The sequence below is a fragment of the Tubulanus polymorphus genome, chromosome 10 (genome assembly GCF_964204645.1).
Source record: "Tubulanus polymorphus chromosome 10, tnTubPoly1.2, whole genome shotgun sequence".
In the NCBI taxonomy this organism is placed as follows: Eukaryota; Metazoa; Nemertea; class Palaeonemertea; order Tubulaniformes; family Tubulanidae; genus Tubulanus; species Tubulanus polymorphus.
Genome location: NC_134034.1, coordinates 938,643 through 950,068, shown reverse-complemented (window position 1 = coordinate 950,068; position 11,426 = coordinate 938,643). Strand labels below are relative to the sequence as shown.

Here is an 11,426-nt window from a genome sequence, read left to right as displayed (position 1 = left end):
ACCGTTGGGTTTTTCAGAATATCAAGGGTATTAAAGGTATTCAAATTCAAAAAGTTTTTGCGTTGTTCGTTAAGTAAGGTACAGTCAAACAGAAAATGGGATTCGTCACCTAAAGTATTACAAGTGGGGCATATTCTATCGGCTCTGTCTAAATGAAGGTTTGAAAATTTGTTCACAGGTAAAATATAGGTCTCGACCCTAAATTCAAATAAACTAGTTCCTAAGTCATCACCAAGTTCTATTATATACTTCTCTAACCTAACATCATTTTTATATTGCCTAAAGTTAGTGCATATCGGATTAGTATTTATGGCAGATACAGTTTCTTGAAGGTGTTGGTCACGGAGTATCTGTTTTATTCGTTTTGAAAAAGATTTACTGTTTGTCATGAATTGCTGCGTCCAAATGCAGGACAAACCACAGTCATCAAAGGTTTTCTTTATAAATGATAACCAAGGGCTCTTAGATTTATCCCTTAGAATAAATTGAAAGATATTTTATAAAGTATTGAATTAAGTTTGGTTTGCTTTCCAGATACTGTTTTAACCCAAAAGTTAATAATATGCTAATGTACATTAGCGAAACCTGGTGGATCCTAACTCGGCCATAAGCGGAATCCTCCATTGCCACCGTAGCATCAGTTCATCTTAAGTCCAAGTGCTCACTAGCGACACCTAGTGGATCCTGACTTGCCACAAATGATGATATCCTCCATTGCCACAGAAGCCACAGTGGCCACAGTGTAGTTTAAGTCCTCAACTGGCACAACTAGTGACATCTGGTGGATCCTCACTTTCCACTAGTGGAATCCTCGCGTGCCTATAGGCAATGGTGGATTCCTCACTGGAAACAAAAGTCTACGGGTCATCCTTCAATTTTAACATTCAAATAGTTGTACATAATTTCCAGAATTTCTGTGGATCGAGTTTTTGTAGGAATAATGTAATTACACATATTTTACACTCATAAACTTTCTTTTCAGTATCTGGTAGTTCTAGTTCTGATGATGATCGCAGGTGGCGCTTATTCAATCAAAGATAAAAGGGATAGTCGTTTGGAACTTATGCAGGCCTGTGAGTTTATGTGTGAAATGGGAGCAACTTCTCGAAACGAAATAGTCGCATGCCGTAACGAATGTGTGAGAAAAGAACGAACTGGTTGATGATTTCCCTATAAATAGGTCAACTTGTTTGATAACAATATCAGTTTATCATCGATAGTGGACTTCAAATAGAAACAAAAACCATAACTTAAATTCATTATTTGTTTGTTTTTCAATTTGAGGCGGAATCAAATCGATACGCCACCTAGTGGAAGAGAACAACAATAGGCAAGGTTATTTTTTAATCGTATCCAGATGACGATAGCGGTAATGACTTCGGCAACGTCACACGTACTTATTGGGCAATATGTTGTACAAAACATGATAGTGTCTTCTGAGTATTGCATGGTTCGTAGCGTTGGAGAACTAGGAAATCGTAATGGTGAGATTGAATCCGATATTAAGGCCCGGACAAACTGGGCGATTTCGTCGCCCGACGAAATCGCCCAGTTTGTCCGCGGCTTTAGTGCATACCTGAATAGTCCCATAGTGTTTGTTCGAACTCTGTCATATCGAAAGTAATTTGTGAGGTGTTACTGCGATATAATACAATGAGGTGTTGTGTACAAATCAGGTTCAAATCCCGACAATAAACATTTTTTCCTATCATTACTTACTATTTTCAATGTCCAAAGGTTTGCATTTCAATAATGTAACCATCTTTAGTTATACCAGTGTGGGATTGTCTGTTTACCGTCACAACACGGGATAGCGTTTCTTCAATAGTTAACATAACTTCTATTCATATTCTCAATCGTTGACTTATGGAATCAAATATTGCAATTTAAACCGTCCGAAATGTCGACTATTTTTGCTCAGTTAAAAAAAGGAAATGAACATTTTTTACATCAGCTTTTATTCAATGATATTCGTTATCGTTGAACGACAACTGAGTAATCAACTTCATGATTTCAACAATTCTGTTTATCAGGAACCCATGCATTTAAAACCGCTATAATCAATTTGTATTCGTACATGCAGTAAAACATATTTCACGATGTGATTAAAATTTAGAGAATTAAAACGTAACAAAATATATAACCCTAACCAAGGGCTCTTAAATTTATCCCTTAAAAATAAATTGAAAGATATTTTACAAAATACTGAATTAAGTTTGGTTTGCTTTCCAGATACTGTTTTAACCCAAAAGTTAATAATATGCTAATGTACATTAGCGACACCTGGTGGATCCTAACTTGCCATAAGCGGAATCCTCCATTGCCACCGTAGCATCAGTTCATCTTAAGTCCAAGTGCTCACTAGCGACACCTAGTGGATTCTAGCTTGCCACAAATGATATCATCCATTGCCACAGTAGCCACAGTGTAGTTTCAGTCCAAGTGCACACTAACGACATCTGGTGGATCCCCCACTTTCCACTAGTGGAATCCTCGAGTGCCCATAGACAACTGCGAAGTCCTCACTGGAAACAAAAGTCTACGGGTCATCCTTCAATTTTAACATTCAAATAGTTGTACATAATTTCCAGAATTTCTGTGGATCGAGTTTTTGTAGGAATAATGTAATACACATATTTCACACTCATATACTTTCTTTTCAGTATCTGGTAGTTCTAGTTCTGATGATGATCGCAGGTGGCGCTCATTCAATCAAAGATTGTGATAGTCGTCGTTTGGAAAATATGCAGGCCTGTGAGTTTTTCTGTGAATTGGGGGCAACTTCTCATGATGGAAGAATCGCATGTATTAACCATTGCGCGGAAGAACAACTCACTTGTTGATAATTTCCCTTTTAAATGGATCAACTCATTTATTAACGAAATCATTTCTCTACTGGTATCATCGGGACGTAACTTCAAATAAAAACACCTAGATTGAAATTTTTTTTCGTCGTCAGGTTTCCATTTACGTGGAATAATCGATCAATACGCCTCCTAGTGGCAGACAGATCACTGGTTGACAATGGTGGCGTCCCCTGGTGGTCACATTCTCCGTGGTGATGACTAGGTCCCTAACCAGAGATCACAATTGCACTGCTTTTTTGATATAAAGAACTGTCGCCTGCTGATACAGTTATTGCTGAGAATTTATCACATCTAGTAAATTCATAGTCCACAGTTGTAAGAGTTAACTCAGAACTCATCATCCAGTTCCACAGTTGTTAGTAAGAGTTAACTGTGAACTCAGGATCCAGTTCCACAGTTGTTAGTAAGAGTTAACTGTGAAATCAGGATCCAGTTACACAGTTGTTAGTAAGAGTTAACTGTGAAATCAGGATCCAGTTCTACAGTTGTTAGTAAGAGTTAACTGTGAACTCAGGATCCAGTTCCACAGTTGTGAGTTAGAGTTAACTGTGAAATCAGGCTCCATTTCCACAGTTGTGAATCAAGATTGGATTCAGAGTTGAAGATGAATTAGCCTTTATTTTCTGAGCGATGTTAAAAAAAATTATGACGAAATCTTATTTGAAACCGTTTTGAAAGCGCGGCTATACAAACTTCAGAAATTTCTAATGGTACAAATTTGAAGATTCATTCGACTAAGAGACAGACATAAATAGACATATAGACAGAAATGAACGGCAGTATAGACAGCAGATTGAAGACGTTCGGAGAATGTACGGCAATAACGTGACGGTATTGGTTGATAGCGATAGTGGGCGTGGTCTGATAGATATTCTCGTCTGGATTGTGACGTATTTCGTATTGCCAGTAACGTTTCTATTTGGTACAATAGGAAACGTGTTGACGTTACGCGTCCTGATGTCGGGATCCAGATATTACCGGACATCAACTGGAATATTTATGATCGCGTTATCGCTATTCGACGGTCTGGCCGTGTCGGTGTCGGTACCAGTCCTGTTCCTGAGAATAGCGTTTACGCGCGCCGTACTCTCTCCGGGGTTCTGTAGTTTCTACATGGCGCTCATTTTCCTGTGCCCGTCGATGTCGAATATGACCTTGACATTCATCAGTTTTGATCGCCTGATAGTCGTGTTCGTGCCGATGATGGCGCGGACGCTGTGCACGGTGCGGAAGGCGGCTCTTTGTCTTACTGCGCTCATCTTCACGCAGATTATATTCAACTATCAGCTTGCTACGAATTCTGTATACATCGTGTCCAGTAACGGGGTCGGTGATTGTGACATGTTGAATTATCCAATCGTTAGAACGGTCGTTCGTTCTTTGCTCAGGTTCTGGGTGCCGTTTTTGGGTATTTGTATTTGTAACGTTAGTATAGCCGTCAAACTCGGCATTTACGCGCAAATGCGAACAAAATTGAGTGAATCGACATCGAATTCTAAAACCGCCAAAACTAATATATCTTTAACTATAATGCTTTGTGTAGTGTCGTTCGTTTTTATAGTTCTCAATATACCGTTATTAGTCGGCAACTGTATCCGTCAGATATCCGGGTTAACGCTATCCGTCGGTTTCGTGAACGCTATATCCTGGATAACCAGGGCCTGCAACGCCGTCAATTCGGCCATGAATTTTTACTTGTATTGTTTGAGTTCGCGGGAATTCCGTCAAGATTTCCTCTCAAAATTCGGCAGACGAAAACCAACAGGTGCTCGATAGAGAAGAAACGATTTGAATATTAAGTGCGTCCAACAGAGGGCGCGCGGAGCGCTCAAACGCAAATTTTTTCTTTTATTATATAAAATTTGACTTTATATCGTTAAATTATTAAGTTCGGGTCGCTAAGGTACATAATGTTCATTAGTAGCAATACCAAACGCCAATAATATTGAGTTATTAAATTTGTAATTTTTTTCTACAGTGTTATCAAATCTGTAAATTTCAGTGTTGTGTTTCTAATGCCTGTAATGGGTTCGAGTTGAACCAAAAATAAACACATTAAAAAGATAAGAGATTAATATGTAGGAGATTTAGAAGAAATAATTGAAAGTGTCCAATAAAGGGCGCGCAGAGCGCTCAAACGCAATAAGAGATCTATATAACAGATCCCCTGAATTTGTCAATGACTATGAAAATGTATAAACAGCGAAAACCCGCTCGAGTCGTCAGTTAGATCGAAGTCGCCGTCATAGTCGTATCTATTTGTTAGTCCTGAAGTCGCCAGAATTTATATACGTGATTGGCGCAGCGGTTCGCACGTTGGCCTAGCGAGCTAGAGCCCCAGGTTCGAGTCCGAATATTTTTTCGTACACGAAAACCTCGTTTTTCGTCGCTTGTGAAAAAAAAACCTAATCATTCCTTATTTGAATGATTTGAAAAGAAACCTTTTGTACAAATGAACGCACGACAATTTTATTGAAAATGTAACAATTATTGATTTACGCCGATATACCTATCTAGTGGCAGGTGCGTGCTTAGATTTGATTGGTTGTTCGGTGGGAATGGCTGGTCGTATACATCGACCAATCAGAGAACGTATATCACATTTAAATCCTGGCGCAAGTTCCGCATTTCTTTCGTCGGGCGACCGTTAAATTTACAGTTAAAACATCATAAATCAACTAATCTTAATTCTTCAAGTCAAATTCAATCTCCGTTTGTGAAACTGGATCCTAGAGCCATTTTTCTATAAATCAGCCCGAAGTACGTCGCCTTTGACTAACCGGTCGAGTTCGGCAAAACGGCAAGTTCGGCAAAACGGCAGAGTCGGTCGCGCCTTTTAACTTAAAGCCGAGGATAAACTCATTGTATTGTGTATTGTAGAATTAATCTCAAATTCTAATTCTTTTGACCTTAATGTATCGCTGGACCGTCTTTCTCTTTCTTAACAAGTCATCAATTCAAATATAGTTAAAACCGGTGACTAGAATTGACCCTCGAATGTGAGTCTAAAATCGGATAGTACCCGTACCGGAACCGTCGTCGAATTGAAGGTACTTCCGGCGACGACAGAGACCTCTACGTCTACAGAAACGCCATATAGCTACGGCTATCACTACAACAATAGGTATAACAATTAGAAACGTCACTAGCGTACCGTTACCGTCACACGTAACCCAGGGTAGCGTGAACGAATCGACGGTCACCCCAGACGTACGGTAGTCTATCGGCGATGTACAGAGCTGGGCGGCTCCGATAACTCGACGGTGTTTACTGGCAGACGACTGCAACCAATCCCTGAACGGTCTCAGGTCGCACTCGCACCGGAAACTGTTCGCCGATATTTGCAGGTCTTTGATTGGTCGGAATTCGGTGATCGTGTCACGTGATATAGTGGCTAGGACGTTGTGGGCGATGTTTAGTTTGAGTAATGACGTCATTGGTTTGAACAAACCCGTCTCCAGAACCAGCAGTTTGTTATCCGCTAGATTCACGAAACTCACCGATTTCAAGTATTTGAACATGTCGCTAGGTAGCGCCACTAGTCCGTTTCCGGAAAGATCTAACTCCTTCAACGATTTCAAATCCACGAAACTCTGCCTTAAATCCGTGACCTTCACCTTCACCAGGGCGTTACCGGCCAGAATCAGAGTCCGTAAACTGGTCATTCCGTTGAATAGCGTCGGCGTAATTCTGGCTCCGTTTTGTCCGAGATTAATCGATTCTAATTTATCCAAACCGTTTATTTTGACGTTGAACAGTGGAAACGTCCCCTGCAGTCGCGGGTAGATGCCTTCTAAACTAAGACGTTCCAATCCTTTCAAATTTCTGAAATCAAGCGCGCCGGTCAACTGATTATAATCCAAGTTCAAGGCCATCAGATTATCCGCCGCAGGAAATACGACCGGCTTCTCGTGCCGTAGAGCATTATGGGATATGTAAAGTTCTCGCAGACGCGGGCACCTGTTGAGAGTGGTCGCGAAGTCGAATGACGAGATTCCGTTTCCGCTAAGATCGATGATTTCTAACCGCTCGTTGTGAAGATATTGCCTAGCGACCAGCGCCTGTATTCCGGTCGACTGAAGCAGTAGGCGTCTCAACGATTTCAAACCCTCGAAGATTCCAGGATCGATCGTACGAATCGTATTCAACGATAAATCCAAATCCGTTAAACCGTCGACATTGTTGAACGAATTCAAATCGCGGCTGGAATTCGTCATTAGTTTCGTGTTGGAAATCGTCACCGATCGTATCGTACGATTCTCGAATTGCGACAACAGTTTGACGATCGAACCGAGGTTTAACGGGATTTCGGCCAGTACGATCTCGCCGAAATTACGCAGACGCCCGAGGTCGAGGTCACCGACCGTCGTCAGTCGATCGAGCCCGGTGAATGCTAACGACAATTCCGTCGCGTTCTCGAAAAGCGATAAATTTCCCGCCAGTTCCGCGAATGTCGGCTGCTGTTTAAAACTGAGGCGAATTTTCCCGCCCGTTACTAGCGCCGTCTGCGACAACACGGTGACGTCATCGGTCGTGTTCGGTTTCGGAACTATAGTTACTACGACGTCACTTCCGGCGAAATCGACCTTTTCGGGAATGCCCTCGTAGAATATTTTTCCGAGATTTTTCGAGTTTTTGAAATTGTCCCCGATCAGCCGTTTGGTGTTACCGTCGTCCAGGTAGACCTCGACGAGCGACGGACAACCGTTTAAAATCGCCGGCATCGTATCCAATAATCCGAAATTTCCTCCTCGTAAATCGATCGATTTTAGATTCGCCAACCTAGTCAGCAGACCGGCCGGTAGAAAGTCAAGGTTGTTATCGGCGAGATTGAGAGTTTGTAAACTCGGAGTCGCCCGGAATAGATCCGCACTCAATGACCCCAGTCTGTTACCTTCTAGACCCAAATTCTGCGGCATTAAAAAGAAACATTAAACGATTTCAGTCATGAAAAATAATGAAATAAAACGGAAATTAGGCGGCCATCTTGGATCTCGCGTGACTTGTCCGAAATCGCGTGAGATCCAAGATGGCTGCGTTGATTAGAATAAGACAAATCGCAGCAGCCAATCAACCAAATTCATAGCGGCTTGATTGTTGAATCTAAGTTCATCTTCAAACGATTTAGTTCATTGAGCGATGAAAGTAGTGATGTCATAGGGGGAAAGGCGAAGGTTTTGTAATTACCTGTAATGAGGGTAGGTTTCCCAGTGATTTCGGCAGGTCCGTAATCATATTACGATTCAAATTTAAATGCGTCAACTTGGGCATGTCGGGTAACGGTCGTTTAACGGACGCGATCGAATTATTCGACGCATCGATTTGTGACGTCAGTGATGGAAATTTTAACGGTAACGAACGGAGCCCTCTGCCGGCGCAATGGACAACTACGCCGTAGTAGTAAGTATCCCTGAAACGGATAGAAAACAGTGTGGATTTCAACCAGTCCTACAAATAGCTAATCCGATTTAGTTCCCAGGACGCAACAGGGACCAGTCGCTCAAAAATGTATTTTATTAGGCGCCGCCATCTGAAAACACTCCCCTCTATCGGCAAACTGATTGACTACTACTATAGCAGGCTTACTGAGCAGAGAATCTCACATCGCCTTCAAATAGACGCCATTTTGAAAAAACGGTTTCAGTATTCAGCAAGTTAGAAAGCAATAGATTTAGGCAAAACTAGGGTCCCGATACCAGGGTCAGTTATGGATTTTAAGATTTCATGTTCAATGTTATGATGTAAACAAAATCCAAATTTACCAAACACAGTTACACGCTCGAGGACAGTTAGCAATAGTTGCTGCTTCAGAACCAGCATCAGCACCAGCAGTACAGCAGCATACGATCAGTAAACACGTGACTATAGACGACAACCAGCTGATAGGTGGCAGCACTGACGACATGTTTAGAAAGATCGCTCTGAAAAACCATAAACAACCATTTGATGAAAAGTCGATATTGAAACCTAAAAATGATACAAAATGATACTTTCTAGAAATGATACAAAATCCCTGCACACTAAGAATCAAACAAGATTCTTCTTGTGCCCACATCTATCACGAACTCACTAAGCTTGAGGACACAATTCGGACATATTTCATTCTTTGTTTGCAGGGATTTTATACCATAAATCATAGAATCGATAAACTAACTGTGCCGGTAATAAAGCAATTAAATCCCTAATTAACTAAATCAGTACTAATTACCTACCGCGCAACGAGACTAATTAAACTTTAATTAATTACACCACTGGCTGAACTGTTGTCTATGCATATACACCGCAGGTATAACCACTGTACAGGTATAAATATCCACTGTACAAACAATGTACAGAGAGAACCGATATTTCTTTCGACAAAACCGGATTAGATTTTTACGTCTTTATTTACGTGTAGCCTAGCTACCCGTAAATACCCAGTACCAGAACACTGGGTGTCGCCAATTAGTTCACATGGACTATAGATTTCAATAAGAATTTCATTTTAGAAAAATTTCACACCAAGACAAGTCTATAGTAAACGGTGCTTAGAAGCAGTGTGGCCGGGGGTATAGCTAGCCACATTAACCTGAAGACTTTACAATTTCTGCAAAAATCGTATTGATCTTATACTGACCTACTGAATCCTAGCCCATCGTACACCATACGCACCCCTGGCCCTGGATCTCACCGACCCTTGAACTATACTGACCCCTAGCCCTGCACCTCACTGTCCACGGCCCGAGCCCTACACCTAACAACCCCTGGCCGAGCACCTAACTGACCCCTAGTCCGCAGCCGTCACTCGATCCAGTGCCACAATACTGACCTCTTTGACCCCTAGCCTTAAACGTTACTGACCTCTTGACTATACACTCTGAAATATTACCGAAACACCTGACCAGCACCAGCACCTGCAGAAATAACCACGGCACCAGCACGATCAGTCGCAGTAACGCACCAGTACTCTAAAACCCAGTTACCGCTATAATATAACGCTCACATTCATATCCGTGTGTTTATTGATCCCTTACGTTAGGTTTTGTCTTTTACGTCGTCGCTAAGCGACAGGAGGTGTAAACGGCGTGGTTGTTAACGGCAATAGACGCAACGTGATGCCGACCGTGCTACAACCGCAGGCGCGGTTCATATACAGCGTTGAGTTGAGGCCCAACTGTTATGATATTTACCCGGTTGTTAGGGATATTTGTAGGTTTGGAAGATCCCTCTGTTTTTAACAAGTTTACATTATTTTTCATCAATTACTTCAGACTCTGAAAATAATATCGGATTAGAGACCGTTTATTACGCCAGATGGCGAATGCATCGATGCCTCAGCGAGGCGCCTCTGGATAGAATATTTTCAGCGTAGGGGCGCCAGGGAGGGATCCAAGCTTTGTTCCATAGTGACCAACATATGATACCTAATCTAGATATCATATGTTTGTCACTATTATAGATAGATACAAGGACAACGAGTTGTGTTTCAAAATTTTACCCTTAAACCCCCTTTTGATGATAGGGTTTGCTGATGGCAGATCATTGACCGATCGCATCTGGGAATATAGTTGAATCCATCTGGGCGTCGCCATGCTATCTCCAGTAGAAAACCTCGCGATGACTACAGTGGCGCTGATTGACTAAACGTGTCATTTCGTGACCCCCACACCGATCCCAATGCGGAAGAAATCCGAACTCGGACGACCAACCATCTATACTAGCGACTCCTGACGGATCCTCGCCTGCCATACGTGGAATCCTCGATTGCCACACAGTAGCGGTGCCGGCACCGAATGTTAAAGATTTCCATCATCTTCTAGTAAACCTGAATCTGATTTTTTATTTGAATCATTTTTTGTAATACACTAATCTATCGCAATGGCGCAGTCAGGAGTGATCGAGCGAGGAGGATTATTAGCACTTGATCGGATTGACTTCACGGCGACCTTCACGAATGAATTATCTTATGAAACAAGTTTTCATTTATTCAAAAACGATTAGATTTTTTTTTTCATTTTTCCGGTGGGCGTGGCTCCTGTCAGAGCGAACAAGATTGCTCATCACCGATGTAATCAGCATCTAGATAGGAACATTTAACCTAATAGTCGATGTGTTTATCACTCAGTGTTGAGTATTACCTCTCGGCGGTACAGTGTAGTCTTACCCCTGTTGCCGGTTTATCAGCTCACAGTGAAAATCGAGGTTTATCTATCTATCTATCTATTTAGAGAAACGCGTTTCGGAATCGACTCATAAATTGTGGTAAGTATTGAAAAAAAAAATTTCATGTTTTTTCGTTTATTTATGGTAGAAAACGCTACATTCAGAAACGGTAGCGGTTTCAGTGGTTTTTAATGCCTCCACTGTTAGGGACCGATGAAAACGTGGCGTTGAATTGGTAGCGTTATAAAGAATGAAATTTACATTGAATTTGAGTTGGATTGAGCTGATTTTTTCTCCGAAAAAAATGTTGGCGTTATAAGATGCATTAAAACAGAGAGTAGCGTTATAACGTTCTTTAATTGTGTTACAAGTACATTCCTGGGCCCGGTTTCATAGACTGAGTATCAAAGTTATCCC

At 41.6% G+C, this 11,426-nt stretch overlaps 2 protein-coding genes across 2 annotated transcripts; one reads left to right on the top strand and one right to left on the bottom strand.

The window, feature by feature from the left end:
- Positions 1 to 3,677: 3,677 nt before the first annotated feature.
- LOC141912186 (uncharacterized) lies at positions 3,678 to 4,643 on the top strand. The gene has a single exon (XM_074803398.1). It carries the CDS (start codon positions 3,678 to 3,680, stop codon positions 4,641 to 4,643), a length of 966 nt encoding a protein of 321 aa, XP_074659499.1.
- Positions 4,644 to 5,329: 686 nt separating this feature from the next.
- On the bottom strand, positions 5,330 to 9,753 carry LOC141911784 (uncharacterized). The gene is made up of 4 exons (XM_074802834.1): positions 9,708 to 9,753; positions 8,630 to 8,788; positions 8,055 to 8,277; positions 5,330 to 7,777 (listed from the first exon to the last, which is right to left on the bottom strand). Exons 2-4 carry the CDS (start codon positions 8,770 to 8,772, stop codon positions 5,873 to 5,875), a joined length of 2,271 nt encoding a protein of 756 aa, XP_074658935.1. The 5' UTR covers positions 8,773 to 8,788; positions 9,708 to 9,753; the 3' UTR covers positions 5,330 to 5,872.
- Positions 9,754 to 11,426: the final 1,673 nt, after the last annotated feature.